This window comes from Myotis lucifugus, unplaced genomic scaffold, assembly GCF_000147115.1.
Source record: "Myotis lucifugus unplaced genomic scaffold, Myoluc2.0 scaffold_342, whole genome shotgun sequence".
Taxonomy (NCBI): domain Eukaryota; kingdom Metazoa; phylum Chordata; class Mammalia; order Chiroptera; family Vespertilionidae; genus Myotis; species Myotis lucifugus.
Genome location: NW_005871390.1, coordinates 462,112 through 487,945, shown reverse-complemented (window position 1 = coordinate 487,945; position 25,834 = coordinate 462,112). Strand labels below are relative to the sequence as shown.

At 50.4% G+C, this 25,834-nt stretch overlaps 1 protein-coding gene across 4 annotated transcripts; it reads right to left on the bottom strand.

The window, feature by feature from the left end:
• Positions 1–6,639: 6,639 nt before the first annotated feature.
• SGTA (small glutamine rich tetratricopeptide repeat containing alpha) lies at positions 6,640–25,331 on the bottom strand. Of its 4 annotated transcripts, none has more exons than XM_006101142.3 (12): positions 25,245–25,331; positions 16,583–16,722; positions 15,631–15,734; positions 15,311–15,395; positions 14,176–14,275; positions 12,776–12,880; positions 11,777–11,915; positions 10,882–10,944; positions 9,546–9,583; positions 8,939–9,028; positions 8,601–8,723; positions 6,640–7,699 (listed from the first exon to the last, which is right to left on the bottom strand). In XM_006101142.3, the coding sequence occupies exons 2-11, from the start codon at positions 16,680–16,682 to the stop codon at positions 8,609–8,611; spliced, it is 939 nt and encodes a 312-aa protein (XP_006101204.1). In that variant the 5' UTR covers positions 16,683–16,722; positions 25,245–25,331; the 3' UTR covers positions 6,640–7,699; positions 8,601–8,608. The 4 variants fall into 4 exon arrangements, with proteins under 4 accessions (XP_006101204.1, XP_023620430.1, XP_023620432.1 ...); XM_023764662.1 differs by lacking the exon at positions 25,245–25,331 and adding an exon at positions 23,552–23,665; XM_023764664.1 differs by lacking the exon at positions 25,245–25,331 and adding an exon at positions 20,312–20,335.
• Between the last annotated feature and the right edge of the window lie 503 nt (positions 25,332–25,834).

Sequence of the window (25,834 nt, the reverse complement as noted above, 5' to 3'; positions counted from 1 at the left end):
TTATGTTTTAAGGTTATTGTGACTTCTGTGTAAAGAAAGACTGAATTGTAGGGGAGCCAGAGTAGAAGCAGGGAGATCCATTAAAAATCACATGGGCAAGAATGGAAGCTAGTTTAGATGAAGACATTGTCAAGGTGGATGAATTTGAGAAATACTTGGAGGGTGAATTGACAGGACTTGGCACTGGTTTACCTGGGTGGGTTGCAGGGGCGAGGTGTCAGGGGTGACTGCTGGTGTTGTTCACTAAAATAGGAATGACTGGGAGAGAGAGGTACAGAGATTGGAGGTGTCAAAAGACAGTTCAGTTTTGCAGAAGTAAAGTATGAGATGGCTGTGAGTTTTTAATATTGAATGCCACTTTCTGCCTGCTTTATGATTAGCACGCAATAGGTGGTAGCCATTTTTATTATTAGACACAAAGTGCCTTGACTTTTTATTCTGGTTTCCATAGTTCACAACAACAAAAATAGTCACTTGTAATAATAGCGCACCAAGTAAATGCCCACAGGATGAATCCTTCCTATAGAAGAATTCAGGAGGTGCAATATTTATTTATGATTAGCTAGAGAATCGGGCTGCTCAGAGAAGGAGCTGCATAAGTGTTGGGTTTTTATTCATTCAAGACATATTTTTGAAAGAGTCCTAGGCTCCAAGACTTGTATATGGGCAGGTATGATAGAAAAACTACCAACAAATTTGACTGTGTGAGTATGTAAAATTTTTTCCATAGTGAAGGACACAATGAACAGGCTTAAGAGACAAGTGACAGCCCTGGCCAGGTAGCTCAGTTGGTTAGAGCATGGGAGTAATTTATATTTTTGTCAAATATATGTTACAAATGTCTTCACCCACTCAATGGCTCACGTTTGTTCTCACTTAAAAAAAAAACATATATATATATATATATATATATATATATATATATATGATTTCATTGCTTTTCTTTTTTTTTTTTAGAGAGAGAGAGAGGAAGGGAAAGGGAGAGATAGAGACATCAATAAGAGAAACACCATTGATTGGCTGTCTCCTGCACGCCCCCTACTGGGGATCGAGCCTGCAACCCAGGCATATATCCTGACAGGAAATCAAACCAGTGATCTCTTGGTGCATGGGATGATGCTCAATCCACTTTTTAAAAATTGAATTTATTGGGGTGACATTGCTTAATAAAATTATAGTTTCAGGTATACAATTCTACAATACATCATCTGTATATTGTATGTGTGTTTACCACCCCAAGTCAAGTCTCTTTCCATCACCATTTAGCCCCCCTTTACCTTATTCTACCTCCCCCAAGCTGCCTTTCCCTCACTTTTTAGTGCAATTCAATTTGTTGATTTCAGAGAGGAAGGGAGAGGGAGAGATAGAAACATCAATGAGAAAGAATCATTGATCGCTGTCTCCTGCATGCCCCCCACTGGGGATTGAGCCCATAACCTGGGCATGTGCCCTTGACCAGAATCGAACCCAGGACCCTTGAGTCTGCAGGCTGACGCTCTATCCACTGAGCCAAACCAGCTAGGGCCAATTGTTGAGTTTTTAAAAATGAGGTTAGAGCTTGTATTAGTCAGGGTCTCCAGAGAAACAGAATAAGGGAAATAGATAGATGATAGATTTACTTTAAGGACTTGGTTCATGTGGTCTTGGGGGCTGGCAAATCTGGTTTGGAGGACATACCGGCAGGCTGAAGCCCCAAGGAGGAGTTGATGTTGCAGCTCCAGTCTAGATGCAGAATTCTCTCTTCTTTGGAGAGAACCTCAATCTTTTCTCTTAAAGCCTTCAACTGATTAGATGCAGCCCACCTACATAATAGAGGCTAATCTGCTCTACTCAAAGTCGACTGATTTAAATGTTAATTTCATCTAAAACACACCTTTCTGGCAATATCTAGACTGGTTTTTGACCAAATATCTGGGTAATGTAACCTAGCCTACTAGACATATAAAATTAACCATCAGTGCTTTGTGTTGTCTTTAAGAAAGTTTGTCTATCCCAAATCATACATTATATTTTCTTCTACAATCTTTGTAGTTTTATCTTTCATAGATTCCATTTGTGTACATTTCAAAACCAGACAAAACTAACCTGCGGCATTGAACACTGGGGCAGGGTTGCCCTTTGGGGTGGTAATGACCGGAGGGGCCATGACAGGGGGCTGGTCAGGTTCTGTTCTTGGTCTGGGTGCTAATGACATGGGCATGTTCCCTTTGTGTAAATTCATCGAGCTGTTTGCTTATAATGTGTGCACTTTTACGTATGTTACTTTTTTAAATTTTGTTTTATTGCTTAAAGTATTACAAAGAGTATTACATATGTCTCCTTTTTTCCCCCGCCCTTGACATTCCCCCGGCCTCCCCTACCCCCCAGTGTCTTGTGTCCATTGGTTATGCTTATATGCATGCATACAAGTCCTTCGGTTGATCTCTTACCTGCCTCCCTCCCTCCAACCCTCTCCAGCCTTCCTGCTGTAGTTTGACAGTCTGTTCGATGCTGCCCTGCCTCTGTATCTATTTTTGTTCATCAGTTTATAATGGCCTTTATTATCCATAAATGAGTGAGGTCATGTGGTATTTTTCTTTCATTGACTGGCTTATTTCATTTAGCATAATGCTCTCCAGTTCCATCCATGCTGTTGCAAATGGTAAGAATTCCTTCTTTTTTACAGCAGCATAGTATTTCATCGTGTAGATGTACCACAGTTTTCTAATCCATTCATCTGCTGATGGGCACTTAGGCTGTTTCCAGATCTTCGCAATAGTAAATTGTGCTGCTATGAACATAGGGGTGCACATATCCTTTCTGATTGGTGTGTCTGGTTTCTTGGGATATAGTCCTAGAAGTGGGATCACTGGGTCAAATGGGAGTTCCATTTTTAACTTTTTTGAGGAAACTCCATACTGTCTTCCATAGTGGCTGCACCAGTCTGCATTCCCACCAGCAGTGCACGAGCGTTCCCTTTTCTCCACATCCTCTCCAGCACTTGTCGTTTGTTGATTTGTTGATGATGGCCATTCTGACAGGTGTGAGATGGTACCTCATTGTTGTTTTGATTTGCATGTCTCGGATGATTAGTGACTTTGAGCATGTTTTCATATGTCTCTTGGCTTTCTGAATGTCCTCTTTCGAAAAGTATCTATTTAGGTCCATTACCCAGTCTTTGATTGGGTTGTTTATCTTCCTTTTGTTAAGTTGTATGAATTCCCTGTAAATGTTGGAGATCAAACCCTTATCGGAGATAACATTGGCAAATATGTTCTCCCATGCAGTGGGCTTTCTTGTTGTTTTGTTGATGGTTTCTTTTGCTGTGCAGACGCTTTTTATTTTGATGTAGTCCCATTTGTTTATTTTCTCTTTAGTTTCCAATGTCCTAGGAGATGTATTGGTGAAGAAATTGCTTCGGCATATGTCTGAGATTTTGTTGTCTTTGGATTCCTCTAGTATTTTTATGGTTTCTCGTGTATGTTACTTTTTGATAAAATTAAGCACAATAATAAGAGAGAATACAGAACGGACTCCCCAAAATCTACCAGAGATTTTAAGACTTAGGAACAACTATGAGCTGAGCAGAATTTGTGGTTTACATCCTCCAACCTCACCACTGAAAGGATTCATATTTTTTTAAAAATATATTTTTATTGATTTCAGAGAGGAGGGGAGAGGGAGAGAGAAACATCAATGATGAGAGATAATCATGGATCGGCTGCCTCCTGCGCACCCCCTACTGGGGATGGAGCCTGCAACTCGGGCATGTGCCCTGACCGGAAATTGAACTGTGACCTTCAGGTTCATAGGTCAACACTCAACCATTGAGCTACCCGGCCAGGCAGGATTCATATTCTGAATGGTGGTCCCATCACAACACAGAGCCTGGCAGACGTCCCTGGTTGCGAGGACTTACACCTCTGAAAGGAAAACCAGTTCTAGAACCACACGTTAATCTCCAGAACTGAGCCATTTTTAGGCCCAAACCTAGGCAGTTTCATGATTAGATTCAGCATCTTTCTGGTCCTGATGCTGTGTGCCTCTCCAAGGATTCAGGTAGTGGAGAGGCTGTGGAGCTGGTGCGCCACCTGCTGGCCTCAGCTTCTTATTTACAAGGGTCACGTTCAGAGAGCTCCATCTTTGCTCCAACTTTGAAATCATCAGTTTGCAAGAGGGAGGACTGGGGTGGGGGAAGCCGTCAGTTTTGGGTTTTCAAGTTACCCACGTTGGGGTGAAATCTTTGCTGCAAAGATACAAGGGCACTCTAGAGCCAGTGAACAAATTGATTTTGCTGATGGCAAAAGGGTTTGGGACATTGGTCTGGCACATTTATCCTAGGGCGTGTGTGCTGGCAGTACCAGAGGGTGGGGTTCTGTCTTGGCAGTGCTGACACGGGCCGGGTCATCTCTGTGGGGGCCATCCCTAGCCCCAACCCACTCGAAGTCAGGAGCAACCCCAGTTGTGACAACCACAGATGTCCCAGAAATGGCCTAGTGTCTCCTGGAGAGCAAAATTGCCCCCAGCTGAGAATCCTGCTTCTGTGAGATATACTGCTTCTTTCCGGTTGCTTCCTGGGACTTAATCTGGGTGGGGTTTTACAGTCGAGCCTGCAGGAATGACTTGCTAACTGTGGCGATGGGAAGGACAGAGCCTTCGTAACTCCATCTATGGTAGCAGTCCCTGCCTTACATCTTAGGCTCATCCTACTCCTGGAAGCCTTTTCGGACACGATTTATGCCAAACCCATTATTTAATTGCCTTTTCTTTTTTTACTCAATGCACTTCTGACAGGCATATTCAGAAATACTCTATTTCTAACTCATGTGGGATGGAGCAGTAATTATCATGACACACTTGTCAAATCACATAATACACTGGCTTCTTGGATGAGATTGTTGACAGTTCTTTTTTTTCCGTTCCCACTCAGCTAGTGGTTCCAAACAAGAAAGTTTCTGGGTCTTTCCTGAACCGCTAGGCTTGGGGTACATTTGGAGCAGCGGGGCAAGGCCTTCCAGTGAAGGACACAGGAGGGGAGGGAAGGAATGGAGATCGTCTGGGAAGTCCTAAGGCACGTGTAGATGCTTCTGGAATGAATGGCTCATTTTCAAGTTCCCACCAGTGTTTCTCAAAGTGGGGTTCTCCAAATATGTGGTTCAGAATCACCTGGGTTCCTATTTAAAATATTTTATATGCTCTAATTGATTTCAGAGAGAGGGAGAGGGAGAGATATACATCAATGATGACAATCATTGATCAGCTCCCTCCTGCACACCCCCTACTGGATCGAGCCCACAACCAGGCATGTGTCCTGACCTGGAATCGAACCGTAACCTCCTAGTTCATGCGTTGATGCTCAACCACTGAGCCACACCATCCTGCCTATTTTAAATGCACAACGCATAGGGGGCTGGCTAAATAAATTCGGAATGCATAGACCCGACCAATGGTTCTAGAACATTGGTGGGCATCAGAATCATCGGGAGTGTTTGTTCACACACACATGACTGGGACCCACTCTGAGTTTCTGATCCAGTAGGTCTGGCGGTGGAAGGCCAAGAATTTGCATTTCTACCCAGCTCCCAGCTGCTGATATTGCTGGGCTGGGAGGTGTCACACATTGATACGCACTGTCCTAGTGGAGGGTCTCCCCTCAGCACCGTGGACATGGGGGCCAGGTCATTCTCTGTGAGGGGCTGTCTTGGCCACTGCAGGGTATTGAGCAGCATCACTGGCCCCCCACCCATTTGATGCCAGGAGCACAGCCAGTCATGACAGTAGTGATTCTGTGACAGAATCACCCCTGGTGAAGACCCTGTAAGACAGGCACAGGCCTCATTCTTGCCCCCTCCCCATTCACTGTCCATACCAGACTGTTTCCTGGGGCTGCTGATTTGCAGTTGTACTTGGTGATTTTCTGACTTGTGGGAGGACCACTGCTGAGCCTTCATCTGTGGATGAAGCGGGCAGCCCTCACATAGAGGTGGGGTCCTCAGCCAGCCACTCCTAGCATAGGACCTGCAACCGGGGGTCGCACTGCACCAGCTTTGCCATTCAAGGGCTGGGTGAGCTGAGAGTCAAAGCTCAGTTTCTTCACCTGTGAAATGGGTATGATGGTGCCTACCACATCATGTTGTAAATAGGAGCTGAGAATTCATGCAAGGCTTATGTAGTGACTGTGGAGTGCTTCCTATATCCACAAGCGTTTGGGGATGGACCCTAGGATTGGTGCCAAGACAAGCCTGGGTTTCCTGGGCTCCTTTCTGCCTGGGGCCAGGTCTCTCCCCTGGAAGTTATGGAAGGGAGGGTCCCTGGGTTACAGAATGGTGAAATTTGTGAAAACATACTAGAAAAGCAATGAACAATAACCTTACTGCTCTGTCCCTGAGAACCTAGGATTCTAGCTTGACCCCTAAGGTCATCACTTACATGATGGGTGTGTGAGTGTGACTGTGGTCAAAGGTGAGGGAAAAACATGGGACAGCCCGAGGTTTGCCATTTCTGGGGCCATCTGGGACCCTGGCACAAGAAGAGCTGTCATGTCATGTCAGGCAGTGATGTCATGTCCTGAGTGATGGGGAAACTCTAGGCTGCGGGGATTCTAGAAACTTGGGGCAGGAAGAGCAGGGGTGGTGCCGAGAGGTCAATGCAGAGACTGGCAGAGGTCACAATGTCTATTTATTCCCACACATTACTCTTGTCACCATGGCTAGCACTCAAGAGTTAGGGCCACCTTGCCATCCAAGTGATGACTGCAGTGGCGGGTGGTGTACCTTTTCCTACTAGTTTCCTATGACACACGGCACTGAGTCAACTTTGCGAACCACCAGGGGGCCTCCAACACTGCTGCCAGCACAGGGTCTCAGCAGATTCACCCTGAGACCTGCCCAAGCAGGGGATGCAGGGATGTCCATGGTGGCCTTGCATCTTAGGCAGGCTACCCATCCCTGGCTTGCCTGCTTGGCAATTGCAGGCTGAGGAGGGGGGCACAGGGGCCCCAGAACAGGAGGAGGAGCCCGCTGGGAGTCCATGGGCCAGAACACACAGGCAGGTTGGGACGGCGTGGGGGCCAGGCCCCAGGGTCATGATCACCCGCCTCGTGGTCTGTCGTGTGTGAGTACTGGAGGAGGAGGATCAAAAGGGGTGAAAAGCACATCTATCAAAATGCTCGATTGTCCCCAAAGCTGGCCCTAGGCACCCAAGACAGTCCCGCTCCCGACAGGCACAGGAAATGAAAATGTCTTTAGGAATCTGCAACTAAAGTTCCTCATGCAAAAACCTGTGGTCTGAGGGTCCGGTGGACACGGTGCCCAGACTGTGGCTGGCAGTGAGCTCGTCCAAGCAGACAAGGTTGACTCAAAGAGAGGCTTCAGGCTTCGTACGTAGCTGGACGTAAAACCGGTAACTTCTCGGAGAACACCCCGAGGACCATCCCCACTTCGGAATATTCTAGAAAATACTTTAGTGACTGGGTTTTTTGGAGATTGGTGCTGGTCTGCGTTCACAGCTTGCTGGCTCTGTTTCGAGAAGGGTCTGGGAGCCATAAGGGAGTACAAAAAGGGAGGTGAGGGTGAAAGGAAAAAAATAAAAAGCATAAAAATCCATCTCATGCAGGTCCACTTTCTTTTTCTTTTTCCCTCTCTGGCAATCCAATGGGAGAAAACGGCAGAACGTGTGGAGGCTCCAGTCAGCTGGGAAGAACCCGATGGCACTGGAATGGCTGGAAGGACAAGACATGGGGTGGTCAGCCAGGCAGGTGCCCAGATTCCAGAGGGCATCGCTGCCGCTGATGAGATCGCAATCCACTCTGCCTCCGCGTGGCTCGTGGTGCCGTGTGAGCACAGAAACAGCACGGTCACCATCACAGGTGGTTCTGGGGCCCAGACGTGAAAATGTCGGTGAAAGTACTTGGGGGATAAAGTTCCAACAAAAAACAAATACAAAACTGGCCTATGTTTTATCTTAAAATTAAGGCCAAAAAAAGGGGGGGGGGGAGGGAGAAAAAGTATACTCCAAATATTAACATTCATTGCTTTGCACGGAAAGATTAAGGTTGTTTTCTGTGCTTTTTCTTTACATTTTTCTATTTAAAAAATCATGGTTAATATAAAAATGTGAGGAGGACGGTAACAAAATAAAGAAAGCCACCTGCTACCTGTCTCTAAGGAGCAGAATCACTGGAGACAGACAGGGTGGAGGTCAGGGGCCCAGGGACAGCTAACCAAGCCAGCCAAGGCCTGCAGGGACCCTCCGAGTATATTTTTAAGCAAGTGTACATGTAACATCTGCTCACAGTAAAACAAGACAAAACCCCAAAATCATGAAACCCAGGCAGAACACTTGGGCATGAAGGAGCGGCGGATAGAGGTCTGTCCTTCCCCTGCCCAGGTGACCTCATCTCGTACCCACTGGGGCCACCAGGACACTTTCTGCAGGTGCGCAGAAAAGCACTCTGCCAATACTCCCTGTACTCTTGTCACCTGTAGACACACTTAGGGACCAGCACTTCCAGAAGCTGTGAAGTTTCAGTCCATCTCTCTGAGTGGGAGTTGGGAGGGGGAGGAGCAAAATTCAGTGGAAACATCTGGAAGGGGGTGCGCCTCCCCCCTGAGGGGACTCACGTGAGCGGTCATTCCTGCTGGTCATCGTTGCTGGCACTGGGTGTTTGACTTCGGATCTGATTTCGAAGCTGTTCAATTAACTCTGGGTTCTGCTGCTGCATCTGCTGAGCGAACTGCTGGCCCCTGTGAGAGAGGCGCCAGGCTCAGCTCGCTGGGACACCAGCCGCTTCCCCAAACATCCACATGGAAATGTCCCCCAGGCATTCATCACGCGTCCCCCACATGTGACCCTCAACAGCAGTGTGCCCGCTCGCTGGAGGACACCGCTGACGCTTCCATTTTCCCACGTGGAGCGTCCCTGCCTGCCCACCGTGCCTCCACTATGCAGGTCTACTCACGCCTGGATGAGACTGGCCAGGTCATTCTGTGAAGGGTTGGTGCCCGGAGTCCCCAGGGGGTTGTGGCTGCCGGAAATCACCCCGGACATGCTGCAAGAGGAGAGCCTGTGAGTTGTACAGGATGGCCCAGCCCACCCGTCCCCCAGTGGCTCCACTCAGCCCTTGGCCTCCGCTAGCAGGAGACGTTCTGTGTCACCACCCTTCTCCCTGATGGCAGCCCTGTGAGGTCATCAGCTTTTCCAGGAATGGCTTTTTGCCCTAACGACACTGATTCTCAATGGGACAATTCTGGCCCCCAGCTGACACTGAGAAATGTCTGTGACACCAAAGGTCGCAGTGAAATTTCCAGAACAGAAAAATTAAATTCACAGACAGGAAGTGGGTTAGTTATTGCCAGGGATTAGGGGAAGGGAGAGTGACTATAATGATGGGGCTTCTTTTGGGGTGGTGGAATATTCTGGAACTCGGTGGTGGGGATAGCTGCACGACACTGAAATGCACGTAATGCCACTGAGTTGTAAACTAAATGGTTAAAATAATAATCTGATGTGTTTTACCACAAAAAGGGATTTAAGCACAAGACCAGGGGAAGAGGGTTGTCACTTACAGCTGCTGAAGCTGGGGGCTGTTCATCAGGTTTGATGCCTGAGGAAAAAAAACGATGGTCAGAGGGCAGCTTCCAACATGCTCCGACCGAGAAGGTCCCTCTCGAGCACCCTGGGCTCTCCTGCCCCGGCACAGCCAGTATGTCACCCCAGGTACTTGCTCTCCCCGCCTCTCCCCTACACCCCACTTCTCCCTCCATGCGATGAGACTCATGTTTCACCACTCTGATCCCGTTTGGGACCCTTATTTCAGGAGACTCCAGGGCACCTATCCTTTCTTTGCTGGCACCTTAGGTGTCGCTGGGTGTGTGTATTTTCTATCTTTTTTGGGTCACGAGACATTAGGAGAGCTCTATCAGTCAGCAACACTGCACTGGGCACTTTGGTGCCTCCACAGCTCCACTGAGGACATCTCCTCAGAACCCAGGTCAGGGTTCTGCCAGACCACTGCGCACGGGCTCCTAACTTTCTGTAAAGGGCCATAGGTAAGTACTGTCAGCTTTCAGGGGGTCTCTGCTCCAACCATTCAGCTCTGCCAAAAGCCACACAGACACGTAAGTGCAGGGTGATGGCCATGCCAGTAACAGCACACAAACCAGCAGGAGCTGGGTGGCTGAAGTCAAAAGGAGTGGCTGCTGTTAGGCTGAGTCCTTGAGCCAGAACATCAACGAAGACCCTGGCTTTGCTGCAGCACAGGCTTACAACGGAAGTACAACCTCTGCCGCATTTAGGAGGCGAGATGCTCCTTGATGTACTGAGGGTTTTTCTCTTCCAGTTTGAGACCCTGCACCCTGAGGCCTGTAGACCAGCAGTGCGGCCTCAGGCCGAGCAAGCTCACTCAGCAATGGGCATGTGTGTGCAGGGACCAGCCCCCTCAGGTCACAGCGGGGAGCCCGCTCTCAGTGGGATACCTAGTGCTCTGCCGTCCCATCCGCACCTGCAGGCGTGGCCCTATCACTGTCTCCTGTGAGAACACCATGCTGGGCAGCGGGGAGGTAGTTTCCCCACGTTATTCAGCCAGGAGAGGCAGGATCTAATTTGTCCTTTGGCTCAATAATGGGGGGGGGGGGGTCTCCCTTGGGGGTATGCTGGCCCCAGGGGACACAAGACAACAACTGAAACATCTGTGGTTGTCATCACTGGGGGTGCTCCTGGCCTGGAGTAGGTGGGGCCAGGGATGCTGCTCAACACCCCATAGTGCCCAGGCAGGCCCCATCCCAGAGTGACCCCAGCCCCAGTGTCCACAGGGCCACACGAGTGGCCCTGGTCTATGGCAGGCAGTGACGTGCAGGCCCGGGTGGGGGGCGAGGACGCTGCTGGGGCGAGGAGGGCAGTCACCATGCTCATGAAGCCTGGGTTGTTCAGCAGGCCCGCGATGTCGATGCTGCCGAGCCCTCCTGTCTGTGGGTGAGGAAAGCACGGTTAGTGGATCAGGACACAGGGAGATGACACTGGCCCAGGATCTGAGAGCTAGTACCCCCTGTGGGGCCCCTCTGGAGTTCTAAGAGGTGTTTCGCTCAAACAGATGCTCTCTCGGCCTGAGCAGCAAGCCCATAGGGCTAGGGGTACTTCATAAAAAGCAGGAGCCCCACCGTCCATCACCAGGGAAAAGTACTGTGTTAACGCATCTTTCATTTTCTGATGCTCTGACATCTGGGGCCTGGCAGACCCTGGAGGGATGGGCCCTCCTCAGGGTAACCAATGCCTAGAGACGGCCAATAACTCACCTAGGAGTGCACCTTCCAGAGGCAAGTCAGGTAACCCACTGTCCACTCCCACCCCTTCTCTGCGGGGCTCTCACACTCAGCCACTAGCCATTCGCCCTAATCACCCTAGAGCCAGGTGCCAGTTAGGGCTAGGCCCTACCAGAGTCCCCTGCAATTATTCAAACTAGTAAAACCTAAGCCTGCTCCCCCCACCTCACCCCTCCCTTCTCATGAAATCGTAACCAAGGCTCTGGTCCACGTGTCCCCTCTTCCTTCACCTCATGACTGACCCTGGTGCCTCCCCGTGTGGCCCTGCAGCACGTCCTCTCCTGTTTCTGGGGCTCTGTGAGGATGAAAACGTCTTCCTCCCTGACAGGCATTTCCGAATGTGTATCTCAGACCTGATTAAACAAATGCCAGGTCCCCTAGCAGCCCAGCCCTCAGCCTGTGAGCTGTGAGAGCGTCTGCCTGGCCTGCCCTGTCCTCTGCCTCCGACAGCATCACGCCCTTGTTCCCGGGGGACTCACGGGACTGGGTGCCTCTCTCAGCTTCAGCTCCGCGATCTTGAGGTTGGATTTGTATGTTTCGTTGTCGGGGTCCAGCTCCAGGGCCTTCTTATAGTAGGCCACGGCCTCCGCGTGCTTGTTCAAACTGGAGAGCGCCAGGCTGGGGGAAGATGCTGGGGATGAAGGGGAGAGGCCCCAAGAGCTCTGGCCCCTCCCTCAGTCCCCACACCTCAAACTGTCTCCATGTCAATGCCATCATTCCTGGTCCAGTCTGGGCTCCAGTGGAGGCCACAAGAGGGGGTCAGGGGAGGGGCTAAGAGGATGAACATAGGACAATTCAAATGACTCGTGTCCTAGTGGTGGCACCCAACACCAAGGGCTTTGAAGGCCCAAAGGATGGGGCCAGGGTGGTCAGACAAAGATGTTTATTTGGTCCTTGTCCCTGCTGCTCCTGGCCGAGCTCCTGAAATTTCCTGAGTCATAGGTGTCTCCTTTGTTATTCACAAGCCCCTTCTAATCACACCTAAAGAGGGTGACCACATCCATGTGCCAGGAGGGTGGCGTACCCCCCACTCCACAGGGACAGAGGCTCTGGCACCCAAAATCCAGGACCATGCTGGATTTTACCCTGTGTGCCTCTATCTGGCTGTTCCATCTGTATCCTTTCTAACAAACTGGTAAATGTAGGTAAAGGGTTTTCCTGAATTTTGTGAGTCATTCTAGGGAATTGTCAATCCTGAGGAGGGGGTCGTGAGAAGCCCTTATTATAGCTGGTTGGTCAGAAACACAGTGACAACTCGTGACTGGTGTCTGAAGTGGGGCTGAGCCCTGCACCAGTGGGGTCTGACTACCTCCAGGTAGGTGGTGTCAGGACTAAATTGAATGGTGAACCCACCGCTGGCGTTGGAGAGTTGGTTAATGGAACAGAAAACCCCCCACACAATCAGAAGAGGAGGAATGTGGTGGATGCAGGGGGGAGGGGCAGTCCGGCCCCACAAGGGGCGCCTGCCAGGCACTCACCCCATCCTCCCATATGCTTTGCTGTAGGATGGGTCTATGCAGATGGCCCGCTCGCAGTCCTGCACGGCCCCCGCGTAATTCCCCAGTTTGCTGTAGGCGGCGGCTCTAGGGAAACAAAGCAGGGTGTTCAGAGTTGTGTCCCTCACTGGTCACCTACGACAAGCCACCTGTGGATGGGCCTCGGTTTCCCCATCTGTAAGGTAGGGTGGGTACGGGGTTGTGAAGGGGTATGTGGGCTTTGACACAGGCATCTGTCTGCTAGGCACCCGTGCTGGGGGGCTGGGGGAAGGGTGCTATCCCATTTGCCAGAGGAAACTGAAGCTGAGGGAGAGGGGAGTGGCCCAATGCTGCACAGCAGACAGGCAGCGTCAGGACCTGGTTCCGAACCCACAGTCCCAGGGCTCGCCATGGAGGCTCTTCCTTTTGGGTGAAGCTCAGGCCCATTTTGTGTTGCCAAATAAGTCCCTCTGCAACTTTTCTGTATATCTAGAATTACTTCCCCCCAAAAATAGTTTAAAAAAAAAGAAACAAAAACACTTCCACCCAGAGGTGATGTGGACCACCTTTGGCACACATGCTTCTGGTGTCTTCTGTACACTGTGTGTTCCCACGGCTTCCACACCGACTGCGGTTCTGCCTCCTGCTCTCCACTCAGTCCCTCCCATTAACACAATATTCCGTACAGTGAGGCTATGTGACAGCTCATTTGACTTTTCCTTTAAAAGCATAGGCCAAGCCAGCCGGCATGGCTCAGTGGTTGAGCATCAACCTGTGAACCAGGAGGTCACGGTTCAATTCCTGGTCAGGGCACACGCCTGGGATGCAAGCTCCATCCTGTGTGGGGTGTGCCCGAGGCAGCTAATCAGTAATTTTTCTCTCATCATTGATGTTTCTCTCTCTCTCCCTTCCTCTCTGAAATCAATAAAAATAAATAAATAAATAAAAAAGCACAGGCCAGGGTCAAATACATTATGACGGAAAGAAGACTAGACTTTGGGTGGTGAGCACACAATGGAGTATGCAGATGTCATATTATAAAGCTGTATATCTGAAATTTATACAATGCTATTAACCACTGTTACTCCAATAAACTTAATTTTTTAAAAACAAGGAAAACGAAAAATGACAGGCCAGATGCAGTTCCTCACTATTGCCAATGCTGTCATGAGCATGTCACGTATCCAAATTGTGGGTTATTTTCTTGGCCGCACATCGGAGTAGAGAATGGTGCCACCTAATTTAAATGTCACTATCGACTCTGACTGACAGCTCGCTGACCGCCTGACACTGTGTATTTGGGACTGCAGTGGGGCAATCAGTAACCTACAGTACAACAGCCCATCCTGTTTGCCAGGATGTGAGACTGGCTGGTGGGGCCTCCGAGCAGGCCTGGCAGGTACCTGTTACAGAAATAGACGGCGTTTGCGGGATTGAGCTCGATAGCTTTCCCATAGAAGTGCACGGCAGCCTCAAAGTTCTCGACTTTCATTTGTTCGTTTCCTACAGAAAAAGAAAAAAGTGTACACTGGCTGTTCACACGAGACCTGAGGGGGTCTGAGGTGTCATTCCCAGCTCTCCCAGCTCCTAATTGAAGGTCTGAGATTTCGGGGACCAGGATGCAACACTCAGGCATAGGCGTGGGGTGCAGTTTGCATCGAGTGTCTTCAGGGGCTGGCTGAGCCAGCGCTTGGTGATGGTAGCTGTCACTGCTTTGATTGTGGTATTTGGGGACGTAAGTCTCAAATACTGTCACTTTTGCATCTTTTCAGAAATAGAGCCCAATTTTAATGAGATGTAATCCACATACCACACAACTCACCCTTTAAAAGTATACAATTAAGTGGCTTTTTAGTATATTCAGAGTTGTGCAACCATAACCTCCATCTAATTTCAGAACATTCCACCACCCCGAGAAGTAACCCTGTCCTCATCAGTGGTCAATCCTCCCCTCCCAGCCCGATAACCATGAAGCCACTTCCTAGGTCTGTGGATTTTCTTGTTCTGGACATTTCACATCAACAAAATCACGCTGTGTGGCCTTTTGTGTCTGGCGTCTTTCACTGAGCGTCATGTGTTCAAGGTCCATTTACACTGTAGCATGGTCAGTGCCTCACTGCTTTTCCTGGCTGAGGAATAATCCAGTGCATGGATAGGCCACCTTGTATGTATCCATTCACCAGCAGACAGACATCTGGGTGGTTTACACTTCTTGGCTACTACGAACTGTGCTCCTGTGAGCATCTGTGTACAAGCATCTTTGTAGGCGTGTGTGTTTGCTGGGTCATGTGATCACTGTGTTTAACTATTTGGGAAGCTGTCAGACCATTTTCCACAGCAGCTGCACTGCTTACATTTCCACCCATGGTGTGTGAGGCTATGGTTTCTCCACATACATCTGTGTTCTTAAAAGCCACCCCCACCTGGACTCCTGTCTCCAAAGGCTCAGCACCCCGACCTCGACTTCAGAGCCAGGGATCAGCCTGCCTCTGGATCCAGGTGGGGAGGTGCCAGTGGGGACAGAGAACCTTCTCTCACCTTCGGTTTTGAGGCGCTCTGCCTCGGCCGAGTCCTCCTCCGAAGGCGGGGTTACCTCAGGACTCCTCAGGTTCTGTGGCATCTCCTGGCCCCAAAGAAAAAAGCTGGCAATCCCGCTGTCCTCCTCCTCCTCCAAACTCGGCTCCTTGAGCCTTCCTCCCTGTCAGGGGCCTCTGAGCTCTGAGAGAGAGGAACCAGGCCCAGTGCCCACAATGCAGGTGCCCCGCTTCCCTCACCAGGAGGGACGTGCTTCGGAGCCATTGGCTACCCATGCTGTTCTCACTGCTCTCGGCTGTGATGGGGGCGGCCCCGCAGCTCACCTTGCCTGCGGCAGCTTCAAATATTTCTGGAAGAGTCTGAGTGAGTGCGAGGTTGCTGTCTTCCAATGTCACCCCGAAGGCGGTCTCCAGGCACTGGATCGCAACTGCAAGGAACACACAGATATTGTCTTCTGCACGGACCCGAGTTTATGAGGCTCAGGAGGCAGGGCTCACGCTGTTTTCCTCAGTAGTTTTCCTCAGTGGGTTGGCAGAGACCCTGGAGCACAGTGTGTAGTGTGCTCCTTGACCCTGGTTTGGATTCTTCCAGTCAGCCAGACATGCCCTTGAGCCCTGAGAGCAAGGAAGTGTGGGGGAAGTTACGGTCCTTGCCCAGTGGTGCTCTCCGTGGGGTCACACTGCTGGGCTACCTTGCTGGGAAGCTGCGGAGCTGAGCCCAGCCTGGAGTGCCATTCGGGGATCCAGATGCCTGGGACATTCTGCTGAACCTCCAAGGAGTCCGGCCAGAACCCAAAGCTTAAGACCACACCATCCCCCGCCCAAGTCTTCAAGGCTGGGCTCCTTCCAGAGGCAACATAATTGCACGTGGGACAGACAGGTACTACTCAGAGCCCTGGGCCACCGGTGCAGGGCTGCCCCACCTGCCCTCTGCCCCAGGACACACATGCCTCCTTTTCCTCCTACAGAGGCCTGCCCTAAAGTGACAGGGGTTGGCACCCTTGCAGTGGGGGAAGAGCACTGGGCTAGGAGGCCGGAGAGCTCAGTCCTGTGCCTGCTCAGGGCTTGGCGGTCTTGGCTGTGAATCCAGGACAGGAGCAGCGTCCACGGCTGGACACGTGTGCTGACCTATCATACCCATCCTGTAATGGTTCTAGGCTCCGATGAAAGAAAGGGAGGCGGGGAGGAAGAGGAGCAGGAGTGGGAGGAGGCAGTGGGGGCACAAAGTTGGAGACAGGAGACTCCATTCCCGGGGCCGACGGAGGCCCATGCATACCTTCCAAACTCTCCTGGGCGTCCGACAAGAGCCCCCCGTGCCGCAGCTGGTCATGTAGGAAGCGGATGATGGCATAGGCGAGGCGCTTCTTGTTGTCCATCTTGAGATGGGAAGAGATGACACCCAGGGGTTTTCAGGATCTGCAGACCCCAGGCAAAAGCATGAGGACTGGGCTGCTTAGATACGCACTCTTCCACCTACTCCCAGGTCATACTCCAGGCAGGACTCTGCAGAAGGTGTGTCCCCCACCCAGGCACATTGGCCACTTTTATCTGTGAGGCAAAACATTAACAATCCCATTTCACAGATGAGACACTGAAGCAATGAGGCTCAGAGCCCCTGCTCTTGGGCATGTGGGTGGGCGGAGCACCCCTTGCAGTCCCTCCTTGATCTCACAGGAGGGTAACATAGCCCTGGGCCTGGCAGTCTTCGCCCTTTCACTGGCTGGATGGGGACAGCCTGGGGCTCCCCAGGGCTGCCTCGCATAGGCTGGAGTCCTGGAGGTCTGTGAACCCCAAGTTTCCAAGGCCCACAAGGGGTGACACAGGCACCATGGGATAGCCTGAGCAGACGGAAAGGCCCTACAGGGCACGGATCCCTTTCCAGGCCACCTAAGGGCCTCCCGGGTTCCTCTGCACCGTGCTGTACTGCCTGGGCTTTGTCTAGAGCAGCCGTGGGCAAACTACGGCCCGCGGGCCGAATCTGGCCCATTTGAAATGAATAAAACTAAAAAAAAAAAGACCGTACCCTTTTATGTAATGATGTTTACTTTGAATTTATATTAGTTCACGCAAACACTCCATCCATGCTTTTGTTCCGGCCCTCTGGTCCAGTTTAAGAACCCATTGTGGCCCTCGAGTCAAAAAGTTTGCCCACCCCTGGTCTAGAGACATCTGTGGTTCTCATGACTGGGGTGCTCCTGGCATTGAGTGGGTGAGGCCGGGGATGCTGCTCAACCTCCACAGAGCCCAGGGTGGCCCCCCACAGAGAAGGACCAGTCCCCGATATCCCTAGTCTAGTGCCTGGGTGAGAATAACAAACGTGTGAGGAGTCTGCTACCAGAGCTGCTGTGATGCGCCTGGCACTTTACACAGCACATCTCACTTCCACCATATAATGACCTCCAAGGTGCATCATTGCTCCCATTTAGAGAGGACACAAGAGCGGGGTGGGGACCTACATGCTGCCCAAGGCCCCTCATATCCGCTCAGCACGGCTGGGAGCCACGGTGTAAAGCATCTTGGCCCCTTGAAATACCTCCAGTGGGGTGAATAGCCTGTGCCCCCTAGAAATCAAGGAGTGGGCCTCCTGACCCCATCTTCATTAACCCGTCACTGGCCAGAGATCAGAAGAGGAAGTCATTAACCCCTGGCAGCACACAGAGCTGATGCCAGCATCTGGCACCTAAAAGTTGCAGTGCAAGGGCAGTCAAGACATGTGATGCTGGCCACGCTACAAGCTCTCTGTCTGTGGTACATGGAAAACCTCATCCATCAACTGCTTCTTTTTTTTTTTTTAATATATTTTATTGATTTTTCACAGAGAGGAAGGGAGAGGGATAGAGAGCTAGAAACATCAATGAGAGAGAAACATCGATCAGTTGCTTCCTGCACACTCCCCACCGGGGATGTGCCCGCAACCAAGGTACATGACCTTGACCGGAATCGAACCTGGGACCCTTGAGTCTGCAGGCTGACGCTCCATCCACTGAGCCAAACCGGCTAGGGCATCATCAACTGCTTCTTAGAAGGAAAGGATCCAGACACAAAAGGCCACACTGTGACTCCATTTTTATGAAATGCCCAGAACAGGCAAATCCAGAGGAAGGGAGTTTGTGGTTGTCAGGGGCTGGGGAGTAACTGCTAATGGGGACTCAGCTGCTTTCAGGGGTAATGGAATGCTCTGGAACTCATGTGATGGCCGCACAACTCTGTGAATATACGAAAACCTACTACTTTTTATGGTATGTGAATTATATCTCAATGTCTAAAAAGGGGACAAACTTAAAATAGCTATGCTGGAGAGCTTGTAGTTGGACAGAAAGTTACAGACACCCTGGAAAGCTCTTGGGGGGTGGTTATGAGTTTCCCCCTCTATTTTTGGACACAGTGAGCCTTTACCAAGCAGTACCTTTGGCCCAAGAGCATCCCTGGACCCAGGTCTGGGGTCAGGATGGGCCAGAGCCTGGAGGACAAATGGCTAGAGGATCTTGGGGTGATACACAGAGGCCCACGGAGAGCAACCACACCCTGCTTGCTTCGAAGAGAGTGAAGTCCCAAAAGGTGACTCGTGCTCCCCAGCTGGAGGGTCCTGAGAACACACTGGCCACCTGCCGGCCTCTAAACCCAAGGAGACAGACATGCTGCCAAGAACGCCCAAAATGCTTTTGTTCTACACACATTCTCGACAGACAGCAGGATGACTCACAGCAGCTGAAGGGTGGACAGAACTCCAAAGCCCATTGATGGATGAATGTGGACACACACAATGTGCTCCATCTATACCAGAGGTCGCCAACCTTTCGGACCTCACGGAACACCAGTTGGTGACCGCTGATCTATACCATAGACCAGTGGTCGGCAAACTCATTAGTCAACAGAGCCAAATATCAACAGTACGACGATTGAAATTTCTTTTGAGAGCCAAATTTTTTAAACTTAAACTATATAGGTAGGTACATTGTTATTAACTTAATTAGGGTACTCCTAAGGCTTAGGAAGAGCCACACTCAAGGGGCCAAAGAGCCGCATGTGGCTCGAGAGCCACAGTTTGCCGACCACGGCCATAGACTATTATCCAGCTTTAAAGGGACATTCTGACACATGTTACAACATGATAAGCCTTGAGGACATTATGCTCAATGACATAAGCCAGACACAGAAGGACAAATACTGTGATTCCAGTCACAGGAGGTCCTTAGGGGAGTCAAATTCAGAGGCAGACCCTGCTGGGTAACTCAGTTTGTTAGAGCATTGCCCCAATAAATCAAGGTTATGGGTTTGATGCCCAGTCAGGGCACATACAAGAATCAACCAATGCATGCATAAATAAGTGGAACAACAAATGGATGTTTCTCTCTCTCTCTCTTAAAATTTCAGTTTAGGAAGATGAGAAAGTTCTGGAGATGGATGGTGGTGATGGTTGCATAACAATGTGAATGTACTTACACTCACTGAACTGTTACTTAAAAATAATAGTTAGGCCCTAACCAGTTTGGCTCAGGGGATAGAGCATCGGCCTGGGGACTGAAGGGTCCCAGGTTCGATTCCGGTCAAGGGCATGTACTGTGGTTGCGGGCACATCCCCAGTGGGGAGTGTGCAGGAGGCAGCTGATCGATGTTTCTCTCTCATCGATGTTTCAAACTCTGTATCCCTTTCCCTTCCTCTCTGTAAAAAAATCAATAAAATATATATATTAAAAAAAATAGCCCTGGCTGGTGTGGCTCAGAGGTTAGAGTGTCAATCCGCACAGGGTCTCGGGTTTGATTCCTGGTCAAGGGCATGTACCTGGGTTGCGGGCACATCCCCAGTAGGAGATGTGCAGGAGGCAGCTGATCGATGTTTCTCTCTCATCGATGTTTCTAACTCTCTATCTCTCTCCCTTCCTCTCTGTAAAAAACCAATAAAATATATTTAAAAAAAAAAAATAGCCCTGGCTGGTGTGGCTCAGAGGTTAGAGTGTCAATCTGCACAGGGTCTCGGGTTTGATTCCTGGTCAAGGGCACGTACCTGGATTGTAGGTTTGATCCTAGCCCAGTTGGGGTGTGTGCAGCTTGAAGGCAACCAATTGATTTGTTTCTCTCACATTGATGTTTTTTGATCTGCCCCCCGCCTCCTTTCCACTCTCTCTAAAAATCAATGGAAAAAATATCCTTGGGTGAGGATTAACACAACAAACAAAAAATAGTTAAAATAGAAAATTTTATGTCTATTTTACTCTAATTAAGAAACTTTGTTTCAAAGGCCCTCCTCTTAGGATATAAACCTCTGAGATCCCAGGGCCCGGATCCTTTTGCATAGTCTGTTCTAAAACGGGTCAAGTGTCACATTCAGCTACCTGCTTAGCTGAGAATGGCTTTTGTATTCTATGAATATAAGTGCCTACATAATAGTATGCTTGACTTTCCCTTGTGGCCCCCAAAGCTGACAGTATTTACTACTTGGGCCTTTGTTTGCTGACACCCTCTCCTCCAGCACTATGACGGCAAACTGGATGGAGGCGTGCCAGGGCCTTACAGAGCGGGTCACAAGTTCAACCGGTGGCAGGGCAAGAACACACCGCTGAGCGGCTGGACTTTGCCTAAGAGTCCTGGGCACCACTTCTGAGCACACTGAGTCATGTGAGATTCACACTGCGTTTCCGGTTGTATGTGTGGGGTGAGAGGATCTGCTTCCCTTTCAGGGACACGTGGGCTGTTTGCTTAAGAATAGCAGAAAAAAGAAATCTGATCTTTAGCACAACTGTTTCCTGCACTCCTGGATGGAGCTGAGGCGGAGGGGCTGACACTGGAGGTTTAGGAAATGGAAAAAATGAAGTCACACTCATTTCAGTTCTTCCAATGCTTCGGACCCTTTGTATCTCAGGGCCTTTGCTCCCACCCCTCCTGCCACCACTGAAGTAATTTAAGGCAACTCTTCCTGCCTGCCCCTGGGCTTCTCCTGGCTATTGGTGTGATTTCCTCCCATACACCCCGTGTCAACAAGTCAGGGGCCCTGGAGCCTGTCCTGGGCCCGTGTATGGATGATGGGCCAGAGACTACATCCCTTTTTCCTGAAGAACAAGACCTGGAGCCATAATGTCTTAGGTCCGGCCATTTCTACCCAAGGCCAACTGCATGCTGCCTTCCCTGTCCCTGTGTCACACCTGAGAGTCCCAGTTGATGCCCTCACTTTCCTCTTCTATAAAATGGGTTAACAAATGTCTTCACACGTGGTTGAGAATTCAGCACCTAATGCAGGGTTTCTCCGCCCAGGCACCACCAATGTGCGGCACATTTTCTGCGTGAGGAACTTTCCTGTGCACTATGGAACATTGAACAGCATCCCTGGCATCCATCTAATGTTCCCTGGGAGCTGGGGGTGGGAGCAGGATCATCCCGGGTCAGGGGAGTCCATGGATCCCAGGAGACTGTGTTCCATAACCACCTGACTACTGAGGTCCTAGGAGGCTGCACACATTTACATGCACAGCCTGAATGGGAGGAGACAGGGGGTGACACACAGATGCTGGGGTCATCCTGGTTTATACTGTCTGACCATTGGGGACTTATACTGGTGTCTACTGTGAGCAGGGATTAAATTCACTATTTCCCCAAATAATTAATGCAGGGTTTCTCCCCCTCAGCACTGCCAACATGGCGGTTGGGTCATTCTCTGTGGGGGCATCCTTGGCCCCCACCCACTCGATTCCAGGAGCACCCCCCAAGTGGTGACAATCACAAATGTCCTCAGACATGGCCAAACCACCCCAGCTGAAAACCACTGCTAGACACTAAGTGAGGAAAATTAAGGCTTTAGGTCAGCACAGGTCAGATTTTCTGGCCAAACGATTTTGCTACAAACTTTGGGAAATCTTCTGTGTGTTGAATATTTGGGTTCTGGAAGTGCAGAAAAGGGATTGCGGGTCCACAGCAGAGGACTGACAGGTGGTCCCTAAAAACTGCTGCCTCTCCTCTCACCTCATTGAGCAGAGAGGACAGCAAACAGTGTGAACATTTGATTTTAACTCATGGCTTTGAGATGAACAAAATTTCTGCTCCTCACAGAGCAGGGCCCAGCCTGACACAGGGACGGCACTTTTGCTCGATGGCTACTAGGCACTCTGTGTCTTTGGAACAATCACAACTTGTAGGTCTTTGGCTGCAGGACAACATTCTCAAAGACCTACTCTCTCCTAACAGTGAGGCCTGTATGAGCTCCCAGAAAGCACCACCAGGGCACAGAGCAGGGCACAGAGCACAAGAGTAAGCCTGGTAAGGGTGAGCAGGCGATGCCCCAGGCTCGGGGGCAAGAGGGGGGGGTGTGTTGTCCCAGAGACAGTTCCTCTTGGGCGCCTTCAGAATCCCTTCTAGCTCTCAGTCCACTTTTTCATTTTATCATTAAAAAACAAAAAAACTTCTATTCCTCTTATTTCCCTGCCAAAGACTGATCAATAAAAGAAAAAAATGACATACCTTACCAAAATGAGTGACCCACCTTGGGAAGGAGAGGCACCCACTTTTTGAAGGATGGCCCACCACTTCTGTGGGTGCTTCTCCCACCCACCTTAGGATACTGCAGGTACCCAAGAAAGGCTGCCCCAAAGCTAGAACTGGTGTTCACTCCCCAAAGTTTCCTTGTAAAATGCCACCAGACTGTCCTGCATACTTACTAGTATAAACCCTCAAAAGCTCCCTGAAATGTAACAAGTGTGCCCTCAGCAGTGGTGTGTCACCCCCTGGGCTCCAAACCCTCCATGCTCCACTCAAACCCACTACTCACCTTTCCTCTGACCCATCAGGAAAACTTATTCTCCCTTCGACACCAAGCTGCAAGGTCACCTCCTCAGAGAGAGCCAGGCACCTTTTCCCAGCAAAGCCCATACTATTCCCACCTCGGGTCCAGCATCTCCTACAGGCTCTTTCCAGGCCTGTCTTCAGCCAGCGGACTGTGAGCCACTGGACAGGCCAACTTCCTTTTAACCCCAGCACTTGGTGGCATTTGATCCACATGGACTCAGGAAAACGTGAGGTCACTGTCAACAGTGACAACCAGGTTCCTTGGGGAGGTCATTCTCTTTGGGTGTCAGTTTCCTCATCAGTAGAAGACCTTTGGTCTTGCCTACCTGCCCACAATCCCCTTTATTCCTTCAACTATCACTGAGCATTTCTCACCTCAGCCCAAGTTGGGTCTTGGCCAAAAAATGTAAGATCAAGTAAGACTACAGCTCTTGACCTGGGGCAGAGCTTAATCCCCTTTAGAGTCACTCACCCTTCCAGTCAAGACTGATTTATAAACCTCAGGTGACAAATGCTGAGGACGTTCCAGGCACTGCACTAAGTGCTGTACATGCAATGGTTTATTTCAGTGATCAGCAAACATTTTCTGAAAAAGGCCAGAGTAAATTCTGTCAGCTTCACAGGCCACAGGGTCTCTGTGGCAACAAGACAACACTGCTATTATAATGCAAAAACAGCCACTGACAATGTGTATGCCATTGGGCGTGCTATGTTTCCACAAAAATTCATTTTAAAAAACAGGCCTCAGCTGGATTTGGCTCCCTGGTCAGTTTGCTGAGACTTTAAGTTGTTTCACCTAATTCCCATTCTACAGAAGGAAAAACTGAGGCTTAGAAAGATAAGGGCACCACTCAAGGTCATCCAGCTGACACAAATCAGTTTTAAGCTCAGGTAGTCTGACTTGAGACTACCTCCAAAGTACCCCTTCTGCTCCCTACAAAAATGGGCCAATCATTCTCTGAGGAACCGTCCTGGGCACTGTGGGGGTTGAGCAGCATCCCTGGCCCCACAACCACTTGATGCCAGGAGCACCCCAGTTGTGACAACCACAAATGTCCCCATTTCCCAGTACCCCCCCGGGGGGGGGGTGTTAAAAATCACTGGTCTAGAGAGAGAGGAAAAACAGACTCAACAAATAATCAGGGAAAGAAATAGGAACATCACTCAGGGACACAGGTTGCACACCCATGTTCTGACAATAACAAAAACCAGTCATTCTCTAGTAAGCATGTACCAAGAGCCTGATTAAGGAATGCTCTCACATAGACCCTAGCAGTGGTTCTCAACCTTCCTAATGCCGCGACCCTTTAATACAGTTCCTCATGTTGTGGTGACCCCCAATTTCATTGTTACAAATTGAACATAATTAAAGCATAGCGATTAATCACAAAAACAATATGTAATTATGTATGTGTTTTCCGATGGTCTTAGGCGACTCCTGTGAAAGGGCCGCGACCCACAGGTTGAGAACCGCTGCCTAGAGGCCTATACTTCCACAGCCCCTATAAGAGATGTGCTGCTCAAAGAGGGGAAGCGACTTGTCCAAGCTTTACACAGCCAGGGAGAGGTGTTCAGCGGGTCCTCAAGTGCAGATTTCGACCGCTTCTAGCACAATATGCAGAAGACCCTAAGTGTGAAATAGGACTGCTAGCCAATTTGAGCTCTCACTTTCCACTGGGCCCTGTGGCTTGAATCCTCCCCAAACCCCTCGCCCTCGAAGCAGGGGCTGTGACAATGCCCGTTTTACAGAGGGGAAAACTGAGGCTGAGAAGTCAAAAGGCTGGCCAACGTCACCCACTTGGGGAGCAGCGGCGCTGGGACAGGAGCCCCGACCTGAGACAGGGGCCCGATTTAAAAGGACCGTTTCTCTGTACAGCAGCGTACACCCAGCGAGCGGCCCCTACAGGCGGGGCGCTTTTACTTCCCGCTTTCCACCCACGGATCTGCGAACCAGCATTTCCCAGGCCCGGGGTCCGGGCGAGGGAAGCCAGGACTAGTGAAGGCCAATCTGACGACGCCCGGCCTCAGTTTCCCCTCTGCACCGCCCACACACAGCACCCGGCGGATCGCGCAGTGACCCCAGCCCCAGACCGATCTTCCCTTACGGGCCGCGTAGTTCGGGAAGCCCCTAGCTGCGGAACCAAAGCGCCAAGCCCCCAACTCACCTCCCAAGCGGCCGAACCCCGACCCACCGACGGCTGCGCCTGCGCACCGCGGCGCCACTCGGCCCCGCCCCCCAGTCAGGACGCTTGCGCGGAAGGAACCCGCTAGTCTTGGATTTCATTCTGCGCAGGCGCGTCAATTGTCCAAGCAGGAGTGGGGGAAGTGACGCAATTTAGAGGCGGGAACGAGGTGGTCGTTAGGGCAACTGACCTCTGCGACCGATGAAACCGGAAATCAGGATTGTGGAGCGGTGGTTGGTGGGACAGTGGAGGACTCCTGGAAGTAGGCGGAGCCTGTCACATGGTGCCGAACGGGCCACGTGGTGCAGCTGTGTTTGGGTCTCTGGCGCCCAGAGCCATCATTGGCGCTCAGTGAATGCGAGCAACTGTTACCCGCTACCTTTGCTCATTCATTCACCTACCCATTCACCCACTCACCCACAAATGCAGTCTTTCGTTCATGCAACCCCTAAGACGTAAAGGAATATAGAAGTTGTTCACAGCAGGTGCCTAGCAGTCAACAAATATTTATTGCAAGCTAACTGTAAAGACCAGCGAAGTGTTTGCCCTCATTATATTGTATCAGGGTGGAC

Coding starts and splice junctions, on each gene's coding strand:
- SGTA (XM_006101142.3), bottom strand. CDS start 16,682: ATGGACAACAAGAAGCGCCTCGCCTATGCCATCATCCGCTTCCTACAT. Junction 15,735..16,582: donor CGCCCAGGAGAGTTTGGAAG/GTATGCATGGGC, acceptor TGTTCCTTGCAG/TTGCGATCCAGTGCCTGGAG. Junction 8,724..8,938: donor CTGGCCAGTCTCATCCAGGC/GTGAGTAGACCT, acceptor CCTCTCTCACAG/GGGCCAGCAGTTCGCTCAGC.